The 16,821-nt window shown below is 38.8% G+C and overlaps 1 protein-coding gene across 9 annotated transcripts in view; it reads left to right on the top strand.

The window, feature by feature from the left end:
* The window catches only part of TSPAN9 (tetraspanin 9), a 166,781-nt gene that overhangs the window by 72,260 nt on the left and 77,700 nt on the right, over positions 1–16,821 (top strand). For 8 of the 9 annotated variants that reach the window (XM_079309057.1, XM_079309054.1, XM_079309052.1 and 5 more), the window contains one exon: positions 4,123–4,202. In XM_079309057.1, coding sequence (XP_079165183.1) covers positions 4,140–4,202 — 63 coding nt within the window. In that variant the 5' untranslated portion in view covers positions 4,123–4,139. Of the gene's footprint in view, positions 1–3,821; positions 4,203–16,821 lie in introns of those variants that run through there. The other variant, XM_079309049.1, reaches the window with a different exon arrangement.

Below are 16,821 nucleotides of genomic sequence, written 5' to 3'. Positions count from 1 at the left end.
GAGCACTGTAACTGGGTGTCACTGGCACTGAAGTTCTGGTGAGATTTCAACTTCAGGATGAGAAAAAAATATTAAATAATTTTTGAAACTCACTAAGAAATGAAGATGCTGGGATGTGTCCTTTGGGGACTATGGTGAACTGTTTCCAGGAGGGAACCAAATAAATCAGTTTCAGTAGGAGAGCCAGCCTATGCTTTTTGACCATATTGCTATACCATTCCTTCCCATTTTTTGCCTACACCCATTGTCACATTGGTTTTCACATTTCTGCTATCTGAAAGTGGCCTAAGTTTTTACCCTTAATATTTGGAAGAGCCATTTAAATGCAGGGGATTGATGCTTATTGCCTTGTCCCAGGCATATACATGTGGGACTGAAATTATTTTCTTGATGTGAAGGCATCAGTCAGCAACAAAATTCTGTGATTCAGTAATCAAACATTAATGAAGTACAGAGTGAGCTTTTGAATGTTTTTCATGCCCTGATTGCTAAACAGAGGTAAGATCTGTAGTGAAGCAAAATGTGTTTGTCCCCATGCTGAGGTTACACTGTTGATGGGACCCTGAAAGGTGCTGTTGCCACACAGCAACACCTTCAGCTGAAGTCTCAGTCAGAGGCAGAGTTGAGTGCAATGGCTGGTCAAAACACAGCTGGACAGACTGCTTACAGCTTTCCCACCATTTATTTTTTCAGCAAATAAGCAGCCCCGGGTGGTTTATTAGCTGAGCTACCTGAACACTGAGCTGGAGTTGCAGCAGCAGGAGCTGGCTTCTGATCTGTAAAGACACTCCGTGGCTGCAAATTCAAGTGGCTGAAGGTTACTGAGGCTTGTAAAGTCTCTCTGGTGGCCACAGTATAACCATAAGAGAGTCATATGTTTTCTTGCTACACAGCAGGGGAGAGGCTGATCTGGAACCGTGCTTTCCCCACTGCTCCTTGCTCAGGTCTGGATTTTTATGCTGTTGACTTTACGTGTGCCTTTGGTTGGGACTCTTTGGAAATACGAACTGTGCTGTAGACCAGTCATGGAGATCTCGTAATGGAAGGTACATTAGAGGTAATGGTGTCATAAACCAGTATTTTGTAGTATTTGGAGGTAAAAATAAACAAGAAAGGTTGGGAGGTATAGTTGTTTTGCTTTTTGTAGTTTTTTTTTGCTTTAACCACCAGTAGAAAGTTTTCACTATTTACAAATCATTAGAGCACTTGTGAATTTTTTTTTCGTATTACGGAATATTCTTAAAATTTTTTAACCTTGAGGAGGGTGGATTAATTATTTTTGTCAGGTACTTTCAATGGAAAGGCAAATATTTATTTTGCATTAATATTCACAAGTGCACTGCCATTTTTTTTCCTGCTAGTCTAAGTCAGTATAAATTTTATGGCAAACCAAAGGGTGCAAAAACTAAAAAGCTAAAAATGCTTTAAAGTGCTAGTGTGTTCTCACAATTTTTTGGCTGAGAGCTCAGTTTTGTATGACAAGCAAAACCACTGAAAATAACTAGCTGCAGCATTAGTTTGCAGTGCTACAACTTTACACTTCCAGTAAGTGAATTTCAAACTGAAGAGTTTTTTCAGTCTTCTAAATCCATACTCGGACATTTGTCTTGTGCTTCAGTGTGAGTTATTCTGCAGGTTCTGGTGTTTGAAGCAGGTACCTGGCCATGACCTGCAAGTTGCTTCCCTGTTTTTTGGTGAGAATGTTGCTTCTTGATAACTGCTTATGGTGAAGTTTGTATGTGCACTGCAGACATGTACAGAAATGCCCATTCTACTTTGGTAAATGTTAATTTATCTCTTTTTACTTGGGTATTTTGTGTGTAACTATTTCTGCTGTCACATAGTGCTGAGCAGTCATCCTGCAGTCGCCTTTCTGACGGACATATTTGATGCAGGGAGCTTTGAAATGACTTTTGAAAAACAAAGTGAACTAATGTTGTTTATATGGGCTTGGACCTGCCTGTTGTTAAAATCTTATTATAGAGCAGGATAGGTGAGAGAGAGAGATTACACATGGAAGTACTGTGTATCTCACATGCTTTTTTAGTGGAGGGATCTTTTAGCAGAAAAAACCTGTCAAGAAAGGTACGGCACTGCTTTAGAGTGCTGGTTCTGATGTTGGTACATAAAAATTGCAGGATTTTTAGAGGCTTTTGACCAGAGATATGTAAGATTGAATAAATGTTATACAGCCTTTTTTCAAAGATACCTGATATCACCATTAACAGTACATTTTAATGTGCATGTGAAGGGATCAGTTGAAAATTGCATGGAATTTTGCTTTTCCTGGTAGCTGTATTTCCTTCACAGTGGCCTTCTAATGTGGTTTCTTTCTTTATAGAAAGAAAAGAATAACCTGTATTTTAAATCTGCTACAGCACTTTGCACCATTGGTGCGCTGCTTTTGTGCTTATGACAAAATGACGAATTTGGAAGTACAGGGAGTAGTGACCTGAAGTGTTTCTCTTCCTCCCCTCCAGGCTCTTGCATACATATGTGCAGGCACACGTGCACGGTCGTGCTCTCCCCGTTTCAGAGTCCTGGCAGGCATGTTGCACTCCTCTGTGGAAAAGAAATATGGCATTTGGGTCAGTGTTTCTAGTTCACAGACGACCTGTGATGTAAGATGGCTTATTGCTGTACACAACGGGAATCTCTGGTGTACTTGTTAAATAGCGTGTAAAGAGCTGCAGGCTCAGATCCCCTTACATTTCAGGAGTTTTAAGAATTGAATGATGACCCGGTAAGAGGCAGCAGCTCTGCTGTTCCGGTTCTGGTTAATTGTATCACAGGTGATGGTGTCACGCTGTGTGCATGTACAGCTGAGATGTGTGCCTCAGCAATGTATGCTGGGTGCCAGCCTATTCCCATTGCTTGTCCCGTGGGACTTGTTTAAGCCAGAAAAAAAACGTAAGTCGCTGTTAATGAGCAGAGAGAGGTTAGCACCTGTCTATCGAATCCATACTTTCTCTGTATTTTATTGCATCGAAGGAATATCTCTGTCTAACGCTTCTAGCGCATAAACAGCTAAACAGTACTTGACATTTAAAGAGATTTTCTGTTGTGCACTTGTATAGTCAAGAGTAATTCTAATCCTATTAAAGATATTATGTCATGGAGGCGTGTCCTGGAGGAGAAGGCTTCTGCTAACTGGCCCGATGGAAAGCAGAGGGGAGGGGCGAGCAGGAGGGCGGATTTATTACTCGATAGTTAGGTCAGGGATTTCTGTGGGAAATGCCCAGTGGTTGCAGTTGCTGATGATTTCACGGCAACAGCAGTGAAACACAGAGTGCGCTCCGGTAGCTGGTTACTGAATGAGACACTGCAAATGGGTGGAAAGAAAAAAGACAGCGCATGAGAGAGAGTCAGAGAGACACAGAGAGGGAAGCTGAGAGCAAGGAAAGTGCTCCGGCTCGAGGAGACTCTCCCAGGTGTACTGCAGAAGCTTTTTGGAAATGGATGCAAGGACCATCTGCTGCCTATAGATTAGAGGACTGTAGACTAGGAGTGCAGAGAAGGAGCTTATGGCTCTTTTTAATAAAAATCAAAGTTCTGCATAACTGATTCATCAAGATAAATCATGAGTGTGCTCTTGCATGGGATATTAATGTATAAATCCATGCTTCAGACAGACAGAGTACAGCCTATATTGCTATAAAAAATAAATCCAGCAACAATGCAGTGAATAAATTCTGCAGTGATTATCTGATTTATGTACGAAGAAAAAGAGAAGCAAAACACAGACAGCTCTTAGCGCACTGTGGCATTTGCAAGGCACTGCATTTAATGCTGAGAGATGCTATACATTAAATCTGACAACTGTGAAAAGAGAGATCATGGAGAAGTCAAGTAGTGAGGATTCTTCAATTCACCGGAGTCCATCTTTGGATAGCAAAGACTCAGATTTTGCTAAACCTTCTACCTCAGGGAGGCAATTTGGTCGAGGTTTTACTGCAGGAGCTTTCTATGGTACAACTGGATCACGCACACAGAGCCACACTGGGGTCGGAACCGGGACCGGCGCTGGGACTGGAACTGGCGTAAAAAGTGAAAAATACAGTGCACCCAAAGGCAGCAAATACGTGGTCTTTTACCTGGATCTATCCTTTGTTTTCCTTTTAGAATTTAAGAAGTGCAACATGGCAAGAGGCTGCCTGTGTTGTTTGAAATACATGATGTTCCTTTTCAATTTAATATTTTGGGTGAGTACTGCCTTTTCAGTTGCCTTCATCTGTTAGTGTATCCTGTACTGCTGCATTATGTGTATAGTGCATCTTTGAAGCAGTACAGTAAGTTCTCTCCTCCCCTCCCTCTCTCTCGTACCTGCTTGGAATATTTTCAGTGTTAAACTTGTGTCTGTTGGGAAATGCACATGCTTTCTGTATCTTTATTGCTACCTGGTTACTGTAGTTTGGCTTCTAATTGCTCAGACTTCCTTTTCTAATGTGTCTTGAACTGGGTTATCTAAGAAAGGGCAGAATTGTTGCCCTTTAAGGAAGACCAGAATTATTGTAGCATTAAAATCCTGCAGTGGCTGGATTGTTGCATTCTGTTGTAATACTTGTTTTGCAAAAAGCTGAAGGTTAATTTTTTGAAGTATGCTTTCATTGTCACCATAAACCTCATTTGCTTTGTGTAAACTTCGTTTGGCAAACTGCTTTTTCATTTGAAGAAAGTTCTGTCCCATTTCTCCAATTAAAAACAGTAAATCATGTATGTTCTAATGTCTTAAGGTCTCAGCATAAATGTAAAATGCCTGGAATGGTGAATTAATCTGGATTCAATTTCAGCTGCAATTGTACACATTGGTGTGTGAAGTTGGAGACTTGCACTTGCTTCTCAGGGATCAAAATTGATTTTCTTCCATCAGCCAAGAGGCGTGAGGAGTTGTAACAATAAATGTTTCAGCCAGCAAGTTAAAAGCATAATGGCTACTTTGAGCAAAGTATTGTCAGGTACAAGGGAAGGAGGAAAATTAAGTCATCTGCCAGCTAAGCATCCTTCAGTACAGTTTTTGTAAGGAAATCACAGGCTAATTGAAATACTGAGTATTCATGAATATAACCCAATATGCAATGGTTTGCTTAGCTTGAAAGCAAAGGTCACTGCTTTCCTGGTGGTTAAAAAGCTTGGGCACATGAACGAAACCATTCATGGTTGTGATCCAGAAACATACAGAAAGCCTCATAAATAAATGAAAACACCATCCCAGGATTTATTTTGGCAAAAGGGGCATTAGCAGTCTAGTTCAAATAGCTACCTCTGGTGTACAAATATCATTGTTCAAATTAGGAGCCTTACTAGCAGGTTCTCTGTTTATCTTGACCCACTTACTGAAATAACCTCTAAGAGCAAGAGTTAATGGGAGATTTGGTACAGTGTTGAACCGCGCACGCAACAGTGAGCTTTTATCAGTAATAGACTGAAATCCCACAATTACTGAACCTGTGGGCATCATACTGAAATAGAAAGATAGAACTGATCACTGAAGAACATCTGATCAAAGTTCACTTATGATTTTTTTTTTCTTTTTCTGTACATATACCCTACTAGAAAGTTGCCGTAAGTATTTTTGGAATAAATAATTTTAAACACAGCATATTTATATCAAACTGTCTATTTGACTCAATGCTTCATTACTTTGATGCCTTGAACTATTATTTTTTTTTTGTATCTGTATGTGGTGACTCGTTTTAAAAAAGCTTTTATCTGGTCTCATCACTCATGTCCTCTGTGATCTCTTATGTAGGTGTCTCTTACTCTTCACCTCCTTAGATGCAACATCTTTCTTTGATTTTTTTTCTTCTTCCCAAGCAGCAATTTTCTTGACTCTGCATCAGACCTTCAGAGTCCATTTTTTCCATTCCTTGAACTTGCAAGAACATTTCAGACTTCATCTGTGTGCTCATCTCTGTCTGCTCAGCTCCCACTGGACTTTTATACAAACACATTGCTGGTTAGGTTAAAACTAGCCTACCATCTGGAACAGTTCTCTAGTGTCCTGTGCTTCTTCAGTTCTTACTCTTACCTCTTAATCCCCTTGACACTCTTCTTACCATGTCTTATTTTGTGAGGCTTATATCACTTTTCTTTCTGTTACTAAACTTTATTACCACATCTCTATCCAATATTCTAAAAATGCCTTATTTTTGGTGTAAATTATACTATTCAGAATGAAATTAATGCTCTGGCCTGGTGAATCGGTGAGATTATTGAAATATGCTAAATGCAAGATGTTAGGTACTTTTCAAGGTATTTTACAACAGACATGTGATCCTTCAGCCTGGTTTAAATTGCTTAGAAGTCCTCCCCTTCCTTGTGGCTGTCTTGTACTCAATTTTGCAAGCCAGAATGATGTTCCTTTGCATTCTTCCAGTTTTGCTGCATTCTTATGTTTTTTTTTGTCTTGGCTGTTTTATTGTTTGAGACATTCAAATGAGTAACGTTATTCTTTGATGCATGGAAATGCAATTAGAATGAAGCATACTATGCTACATGTGTTCTGTAACTTGCCACATCTGGCTTCATACCTGAAACCTCCACTGGTTCCACCATGACTGTCTGAGAGGTGGATGTTTGTGGATGTTTGGCTCTGTATGTGCTCCTTGCTGATGCTGTGCACCTGCAGCATCTTTCACTTCTGCCCTGAAGTCTTCTGCTAGCCCAGCACTGGACTCTGCACACAGCTCTGCCAGTGCCCTTCGCTCCTGCCCTGCCCTGAAGCACTCCCTGCTATTTCAGTCCTATCTTTCTTCTTAACCTGCTTTTTCCATTCCCAGATTTGCCTGTTCTCACTGCTTCCTTCTGAATTTCTGTTAAGAAACCCAAGTCCAAAAACATGAAGCTGTGGCCTGCTCTTGAGGAGTGACTATCATCTTTCGTAATGCAAGGTGATTTATTTTTAAAAAGAGAAGCTTCATTTTTAAATTTCCTGAACTGTAATTTAAAGCAGAATGAGGCTCCTGGTCTTCAGAGATGAGGAGACTACTTCCACACTCTTACCATATAAAATGGTGCTTGTGAGATGTTTCCTCTGAAAATGAACACAGGAGGTGCCTTTTGGCATCCCATCATGCTGGGCACAATTGTCTGGAATGATTCTTAATGTTGGCTCAAAGAAGGATCCTCTTCTGCAGGAAAAGAGGAACCTTTTTCCATTATTTCTTCTTGAGGCAGAGAAATGGGACTTAAACTGGCCCTCATGTGCCAATGAGCTCTACTACTTTTTCAGCCGTGCTAAACTCATACAGATTTGACAATTGAATATTATATATTACACACATTATTTTAAATACAATATATTTCACTTATTTTCATGTGCATCCATAGATGCTTACACATAATTGTATGTTTTGAAGTGATGGAGAAGTGCAGTAGTCAGTGAATTCTCTCAGCATTTTGTACCCAACATGCTGTCCCTGTGATAACTGCAACCAAGAGTTTTAGCAAAAATTCACTGTCTGTGAATTCGATTCATGACAAGAAAATAGAACTTTTGAAAATTACTAGCGTGTGTACCAGTTAACCTGGAAGGATCAGCTAAGAGTTGTACAAAGCAAATTTGTCTAAGTGGGGCCTAGCAGTAAGTTGGAACAGAAGGTGTTTCTCCAATGAATTACTGAGAGCTTCAGGTATTTCTCTGTGTCCCTCTGATTCTTAACAGTTGTTCATGGCCATCTGGCATTGCTTTCTTTCAGAGATTAGGAAAGTCTGAGCTGAGGGTTAAGGAAGCTTATAGTATTTAATTGTGTGGCTAGGATGATGATTTACACTGAATTCATCCTAAGTGCATAATATGTTTTGCAAAGGGACTGGATAGACAACTACAAATGTTAATTGATTTAGTTTGCCTTCAAGAATATTTATGTGCAAACATGTGGAGATTGCAAAGTAGCCGATACTGCTCTGCAGAAGAAATAAAGTATTGATTTTTGCTTCTACAGATAGCAGCTAAATTGTCAAGGAAGATAATCACCAAATATAAACATCAGGGTGTATGTCTTTCTGTGGGAGATTTCACTTCATTGTTATTAGAGAAAAGGATTACAGTAATTATTTTCACAAAATGTATCAGAAAATATTACTGGTTATAAAAAAAAGAAGTTCTATGAAACATGAATTAAAAAAAAAAAATACACTCATGAAATGAGAATTTCATATGGTCTTAAAAGGAAAATTCTGAAATGACTGGCATAAGTTACCAAAAATTCATTAGGGAACTTTGCAAGCAGTCAATGCTCATGGTTACATTTTGTCTTTTCTATTTATTTAGCTTAGGTTAATGAGTCTGCATATAGTGAAGCATTCATAACAAACGTCTTGATAGTTTTTACTGTTGCTTAATTTTAATATGAAATGCATTTTACTAGTCGCTACATAGCAAGATTATTAAGTCTGATCTTCTGTGTTTCAAGAAGAGCTAAGGAAAAGCTAAGAATTGTCAAGAAAATCCTTAATGGGGTGTATTTGTTAAAAGTGTTTTATTTTAAACTACTAAAAAAATCTGATAACAATAATGCCTGTTCTTAATGTTATAGTTTAAAGCAAAATTTATAAGTAGATATTATAATTTATCTAATTTAAGCGGAGTCAAATGTACAAATGCAGTTATTTAATATTTACTTTCAAAGTAAATTTTACACTAGCATTTTCCTTTTATTGAAATACAGGTTTAGATGAGAAAAACATGGGTTGGAAACTTGTTGGTCCAGCAGGAGCAGCAAAAAGTCAAACGCAGCAAATTTTTCCTTGTTGCTCTCTAATTGCAATAATGGATAAAGACTGTCACTCCTGGAGAATATTTTTTTGCATTAATTATTTGTGCAATTTAATCCCATAGCAGGAGCAATTAATGCTATTTTCTGTAGCTCAAAACCAGTATTGTGTATTTATCAATGAGCATAAAGACAGTAGTACAGCAGCCGTGCAGGTCACTTTAATTAAAGTCTCAGATCATACTAAAAGAGAGAGAGCATGTCCATTCTCTGTGTCTGGCTAGTGTCAAAGCTCTTGGTACTGTAAAGAAGTTAACAACTTTAGAATAGTTTGCATAAGGTAATACATAGTTATTTATGCCAAACTGGAATAAATAATGTAGTGCACTGTTTAGTTTGAAGGACAAAGCTTTAATGCCTAACCAAACCTGTTGGACAGACAGTTAAATCATGTGGAGAGACTTTGTCCCTACAAATAACTGAAAATTAATCTCTGAGGTTTAAAAGGGGTGGACAGTTTGTCTCTTAAATCAGAACAAAATTGCTAACGACAAACAGCTTTGGTAAGGGCACACATTGAATTTCTCTCTTTTGTTGCCCTCCCGCTGGTTGCATTATCTGCTCTTCCCCTGTTTCTTACACAGGGGATAATGACAGGGAGAGACAGTGAGTGACCCTGGGATGCTTGTCTCTTGACATAATAGTGATATTTACTTCTGTTGTATTTTCACTCTAATGACATAAGTGTGGTGACAGTTGCAGTACAATCCTGTGAAAATAAGACTATCTAAAAGCAAGCAAGCAACCAAAAGCAAGCAGAAAAATCCCAAACAACATCTTCCCCCAACCAAAAAAAACCGTAAAAAACAAAACCACATCAAAAACCCAAGAGAAACCAGCAAGACATTGTATTCTGGAAAAGCTAATATTTTCAGTGACATTAGCAGGAGAATTTTTTTTTTTTTCTGGTAGGGATTTGAGAAGCTGTGGAAAGATCCCAGCTATTAGTTTTAGTTTCCTCTCAAATGATATAGCACTGTTGGTGTCCCTATGGAAACATGCACCTCAGTGGGGGAGAACTATTAGATAAACGTTTAAGCATGACAGTGTTCTGGCTGGATGGAGAAAGAAAGGTAATATTGAGTTCAAACAGTGTGGTGTCCTAATGAATGTGAGGTAAATTTGAGGTAAGTCCATTTGTAACCAGCATGATGGCATTACAGAATACTATTGAAACATTATTGGAGACCTGAGACTAGTTTTAATTTAAAATATTGAAGTTTGCTTGAGAGTTGCACTGGTTAATCCAGGTGGTGAGGGCCTCATGCCTCATCTTAGGGTCTAAGTTGTTGAAACTTGATAGGCAAGATGTAAGATACAGCATTTTTTGCAGTGTCCCTCTAACTACTCTTTGCTAACACTATATTTTGTTTAGGTTGTTTTGCAGGTTTTTTTTAGGTGTGGGGGATTTTAAAATTATTTTGGTTTCCCTTCAGTGTGGAAGTGTTTTATTCTAGCTGTAGGTAGGTGTGAGAGCCATTTGTGTCTGTTATTTTGGATAAACAACGAGTTGATTCATCACTCAGGCAGACTTGTTGTACACCACTGTTGTAAAGTGGCCTGTTGGACAGTTTGTTAATTTGTACATGAGGAGGTTTATGGTCGTTGAAGGTGAGAAGCGCAGTAAGAATTTCAAGCTGGAAAATAAATTACTCCCATCCAGTTTTCCCTGCACTCTTGTACTCACAGAGTTAAATCATTCTTTAAAACCTATGACTCAGATTCTGTTCCTCATATCCTTTGAGGACATGAGGCTGATATTATACCAATCAGTGCGTGACATTAAACAAATTTCTTCAGCCTTCTATGTCTCAATTCCCCTAACTTTAAAAACAAGAGTGTATCAAATTTCCATAAAGTGATGACTTATTTTCAATTTTGAATAAAGGTAATAACTGTGATATTTCCTGCTTAATTCTGCATTCCTAGATCCATTTCAGTAAACCACTTGATAGGGCCTTGGTTAGCAGGGTCCCTTTTTGTCTGCTCCTGCTACCCCCCAGGTAAGTAGGTCTGCAAGAGGCCCATCCAAAGGGGTATAATCTTTCTCATGTGAGTAGAGGATGAGCTTGTAACTCCATTATCTGGCTGTCCAAGGAGGCATCTAATTTGTTTATTTAAACACTGCTGACACAGAATGAGACCTGGGTAGAAAAGATGGGAGGATGCATTCTGGGAAGTAACATGTGGTTTATTAGGGTCTTGCTGCACACATAGCTGGGATGTTCCTAATGGGTAGCCAAGCATCAATAGATGTTGTTATGGAGTACTGTAGGTCCTCTTTATAATATGTTTATAATATGTACATTTACCCAGCCTTTCAGCAACTTATGAAAACAGTGAACAAAAAGAAGAATTCTGCTGTTTATGTTGGGCTTTGCTTTAAGTGTCTTGCAGAAATAAATAAACCACACTTATCAAGGGAAGAGACCTTATATGGCAGAAGGCGTATCATTAGACAGTGAATGTTTGCTGAACCTATTGGAGAATTGTCACATAAAACTTCAGAGTTTTAATACCACTTTATAGAAATTACTGGAGATAGTGAATTGAAAGCCATTTAAGAACTTTCTGACACAAATTAGATTTAAATCAACTCAGATCTACATTTAGCTCAGTCCCTTGCTGCTTAGAGCAACTTAAATTGCTGAATTTATTCAGCAGAGATAATTGAACTTCCACTTTTTTGGAAATTTGACTGTAATGATTGTTCTTTCCTGCTGCCTTTATTGAGCTGGGCCAAAGTTCACATGGCTACCTAAACCTTCTTCATTCAACTACTGCATCCAGAATAGCAAGGATTGTGACTTGCTGCCAGTTTGAATTTTAGGGGTAATCTACAGCTCATCTTTGATACTGTCCCTCAAAGCTTGGCACCCTGGCCAGTAGCTTTATCACTGCTCAGGTAATGCAGCTGGGGCTAGGTTCTCCACAGGGCTACAGAACATCCAGTCACTGTTTGTTGTTATCCTTAATCAAGTCACAGACATGTCCCTACAGTCTTAGTAAGCAACCCAAACCCATCTTTAAGTGCTTGGTTATGCAGTTAACATGTTGGGTCTCTTTTCTGTCACCCAGAACCTCTGTGCTGTCTGGGAACAGAGCTAATGGCTACCCCTTGGAAAGGGATGGAAGCTGAAGCACAGGAAGACTAGTTTGCCATTTTTTTTATTTCTTTCTTTGCTTCCTTCTGTTTGCTATGTTCTTTGTTAAATATAGGAGATGAGAATTAGCTTCTCAGAATCAAAAGATTTAGCGATGTTTAAAAATATTGCTTGTTTTAGTAGGGAAAGAACTACCCATAGATTCTCTTAAATCTACTTGGTCCTCATTTCAAACTCCTTTACTAATTCTGTCTTCTGACTCCTTAAAAAAAACCCCACCTTGTTACTATTTCTAATCAATGCAGCAGGGATAGTTTTGAAAATACATTAAACTAGACTTTACATGTCTTTCTTCCCATATAACACTGGTAAGTCATGAAGCATCAGAGACTGAATTTATATCTTTTATATTTCTTTTGTGGATTTCCCCATACTTCTGTTTTATGTGCATTGTGGTACAATTTGTACTGCTGTAGGTACAAAATTATAGATCTGCAGGAGAAAATGATCACATTATAGTTGATTCTTTAAAGTGTATGACATGTATTGAGAGTTGCTGCAAGGAATAAAAACCAGAAGAAACTGGTATGCTAATCATCTGTTACAGAATTACTAATTTCTAATACTGTATTGAGTTGTGACTGATAAGTTTCAGGTTTTTTGTTTGTTACTAAAATAAGCAGGGCTTAAAGTTTTTATTTTTTTTTTATGGTGAAGAAGACTGAGGCAAGACAATAATGGGCTATGGATGAAGACAAGATTATGAACAGATGACTTAGGGTTCATCAGCTTAAAAAATTACCAGTCATTAAGAGAAATGCATTAGTTGCTTGTATGCACATTTCTACCATGTTGTGGATGTGCTGCAAAGCATGTTAATTTAAACCATGCAGTTTGCTCTGCAAATAATGTGTGGAATGGTTAACAGTGGAAGCAGTTAACTGGGAGTAATTCCATCTTATATAGTCATGTCTCTATACCACAGCATACAATCACTGAGGCTAAAATGGTGCAAAAATGAAACAGAGGGAAAAGAACTTGCATTGTACTATTCGATCAAATTTCCTCAGTTGCTGTCTTAGGGAATTGGAATTTACTAGAAGGGCTGCTTCTGAATCAGAGGTTTCTTCTTTTAGCTTCTTTAATTGATGTATTAAGCACACTTTGTTTTAAATAGTGCTGCTGAATACTTACATTTTGTTAGTAGCTGTGTCACTGCTGAGAAGTGGGAATTCTTCACAAGACTCCTTTCTTCTTCTGTATTGTCTTGGAGAGTTTCCAACTAGTTATGCTCTTAAGCAGGTAAGAGAGGTGTCTATGAATAGATTGTAATTCAGAAATGTAAACATCTCTTTTTGTCTCATTTCATAGTAGTTTTAAACTGAATTGATGGTTAAGAATCTTATTATCCTTTACTTCTGTGCCGATCCCCCGCTTCCTACCTTTCATCAAGCTATTGCTGTGTTCCAAAGTTTCCCTTTTTTTTTTGAAGTGTCCTCTGGATGCAGAGACACAGTCAAATTAGAAAAAAATAAACTTCATGTTCTCAATTGCTCTTTCCTTAGAGTTTCAAGTACCCCCTGTTCTCCATTTTCACTACTTTAAGGAATTGATATTACATCTGTTGCCATAATCCCAGAGTGCCTTAGGACCACTTAATGTATTTATCCTCTTGACACCCTGTAAGTATGGGCCGTGCTTTTATCCTCCTGATACAGATGGAAAGCTGAGACACCAAAACAAAGAGAATGTCTGCATTAGAGCACAGGGCTGAGAGCCACTAGAGACCAGAACTAGCAAGTTGTCATGGTTTAACCCCAGCCAACAACTCAGTACCACACAGCTGCTTGCTCATTTCCCCACTCCTCTACACCAGTGGGATGGGGAGGAGACTCACGAGAAAGGTAAGTGGGTTGAGGTAAAAGCAGTTTAATAATAGAAATAAAATATAGTAATAACTATAACTACATCATGATAATTATAATTAAAGGGGAAATAACAAAGAGAGAGATAAATTAAATCGCCAAACCCCCAAATGATGTACAGTACATCCACTGACTGATGCCCAGCCCATCCCTGAGCAGCAATTGATGGCTCCTGGCTGATTCCCTTCAGTTTATGTACTGAGCATGACATTCTATGGTATGGAAACATCCCTTTGGCCAGTCCTGCCCACACTCCCTCCCAGCTTCTTCTACACCTCCTCGCTGGCAGAGCATGAGACCCTGAAGAGTCCTCGACTCACGGTAAGCGCAGCTCAGCAACAAGTGAGAGGCACTGGGCCCAGGGAAGTGGTGGATTTCCCATCCCTGGAGATGTTCAAGGCCAGGTTGGGTGGGGCCTTGAGCAGCCTGGTCTGGTGGAAGGTTCCCTGCCCATGGCAGTGTGATTTCAATTAGATGATCTTTAAGGTCCCTTCCAATCCAAGGCCTTCTGTGATTCTGTGTTATCAATGTTATTCTTACACCAAATCCAAAACATAGCACTGTACTAGCTACTAGGAAGAAAACTAACTCTGACCCAGCCAAAACCAGGACAGAAGTCCACATGCAGACTTTAACACAGAGAGGCTTGTGTTGAGGTCTGTATGGCAGTGCCCACAGGCTCAGAAATCCTGCTTATCACTTCCCTCAAGCTTGGGTGTCTACAGGAGTCCTCCTGCACTTTCATTGCCAGATTAGCTTGGGCAGAGACAGCTTAAATCTGTCTATATCCATGGTGTAGATGTGTCCTTCTAAGAGACTTGTACAAAGTTAAACTGAAATTGAATCTGGATCCCTGAAGTCCCTGGTAAGTGTCTTAAGCAGCTGACCATCTGTTATGTGCCATGTGCCCTGTGAGAGACTTCAGAGCCAAGCTACCTTGGAACTCACACACTTGTGCAGCATTGTCTTTAGGCACAAAACTCCTAACAGGTTTAGGACTGGTACAGCATCCTTTTATTTGGCTGTGTACTCCAGAGGTCCATCATCATGCCACTGACATCCAGAAGTACCTAGAGGAGTGGAAGTTTTCTTATGACACAACATAAACCCTAAACCTCTCCACCACCTTCAAGGTGTCACAGAGTAAACTGGAGGTCTCTTCTTGAGATTGTCACCCAACAACATGATGACAGTTAAGGTGAAGACTTGGCTGTGAGGTATCTCTCTTTATTGATTTTGTTGTAATATATTTTTATGACTCCAAACCAGCAAATAAAGTATATTCCATAACTAATAAATAACCCAACATTGGATTTAACACAGAAGGCAGAGTTGTTGCATGGCTGGTAGTAGGATTTCTTCCTACTTTCCACAGCGCCTCAAGCCATAGGTTAGTCTTTTACTGCTGAGCAATGTTTGTGCTAACAGCTTTTTCAGCATGTGGAATGTAGAGAGGACTCTCAGGTGGAATCCTTCTTTCACTCTCGGCACCTGGGAGAAGTTTGGGATGTCTTTCAGTGCAACACTGGTCTTGTGTCTTACAGTCTTGTGTTTTGCAGTCTAAAATGCAGATTGCTGGAGTTAGATTTGCTCCTGGTTTATTTTTGTGCATGTTTAGGCTCTTTTTAGGTGTTATCTACTCTCTTAATAGAATGTGCCTGTGGAGGTGGCTATGATGTACGATGTTGGTGTGATAGAGCTGTCTGTTACTTTGGCAGGTTGGAATCCCATTTTCTTTGGAAATTTGAGTTTGTCTTTCTGCTTTTAGGTAGAAGTAGACCCTGATACTGTTGCTGGATTTTGTTCTTGTTTTGTCTCTGGGTCTGTTCATCCATTTCCAGCTTAATTGTAATAAATAATAAAATAATAAATAATTGTTGTGCTTCATGATTTAGTAGGTATTAGTGGTAAGGTTCACCTTATTAGAGGTAGGATTTCCATGGTTCTGTTTTGAGTATTTAAATTCATGATCCAAATAAACTGTAGTGAAGTTAAAATTTAATACTACTATGTTTGACTTCTGGTGTATTGATTTACCTCCCATTCATGAGACTCAAATGCAAAATTGGATATAATAGATCAAACCAAAAGTTGGTGTATCTTGCCTTTAAAGTATATGGTAAAAAATGCTTAATAGAAATTAAAGGAATTGAATGAATGAGTGAATGGAACTCCTTTCAATAATTTATCCAAAATTATCTGGCAGAAAGTCTAGTTGTTTAATTAAATATTCTGTGAAAGGGAATTTCCTTTGAAGTCTTGTGCCTCCTCATTTCAATAGATGCTGGCAGTTATTCTGAAAAACAATGAACCATCCACCATTTGTCTTCTCATTACTATTTTAAAAATATTTTTGTTTTATTGCTGGAATGGAAAGAAAAATCAGAAAATATCTAATTTAAAATGAGTTCATGGCAAAAGTAGTATTTAGCAGTGCATGTAGCATAACATATGTTTAGATCACGGAATCATAGAAAAAACTCTAGGTTGGTAGGAACCTCTAGAGAACATCTGGTCCAACCTTCTGTTGAGGGGAAATCCTTAGTTTGTGTTACCTAGGGCCCTGTCAAGCTCAGCGCTGAGTATATATAGCAAGAGAAATGCCACCATTTCTTCTGGTAATCTATTCCAATGTTTGTTTTCAATTAGTTCAGTTTGTTTTCAGTTTTTTCTTATAGCCATGCCAAAATTTTCCATGACACAGTCTGTGCTCATTATTTGTCTTGGTGGAACAATGCAGGTTGGTGTTCAATTTCTTGAGCTGGGATGGCCAAGCCTGTATACACTAGTCCAAGTGTGGTCTGACAAGTGCTGGATAGAGTGGAATAATCACATCTCTTGATCTGCTGAATACAGTCTTGCCAATGCTGCCTGAGGCTGTATTTAAATGCTTACACTAATATTTCTGCAGTTCTGTGCCACAGCTTTTAACATCAAGTTTTGAGTGGCAGCATGCACGAGGCTCCATATAAAATTAGATTTTTTTTTTTCCATATAGAAAAAAATTTTCTTCCTCAC

The sequence above is a fragment of the Erithacus rubecula genome (genome assembly GCF_903797595.1).
Source record: "Erithacus rubecula genome assembly, chromosome: 1".
Lineage (NCBI taxonomy): Eukaryota > Metazoa > Chordata > Aves > Passeriformes > Muscicapidae > Erithacus > Erithacus rubecula.
This window is presented reverse-complemented; position numbering and strand designations above follow the sequence as displayed.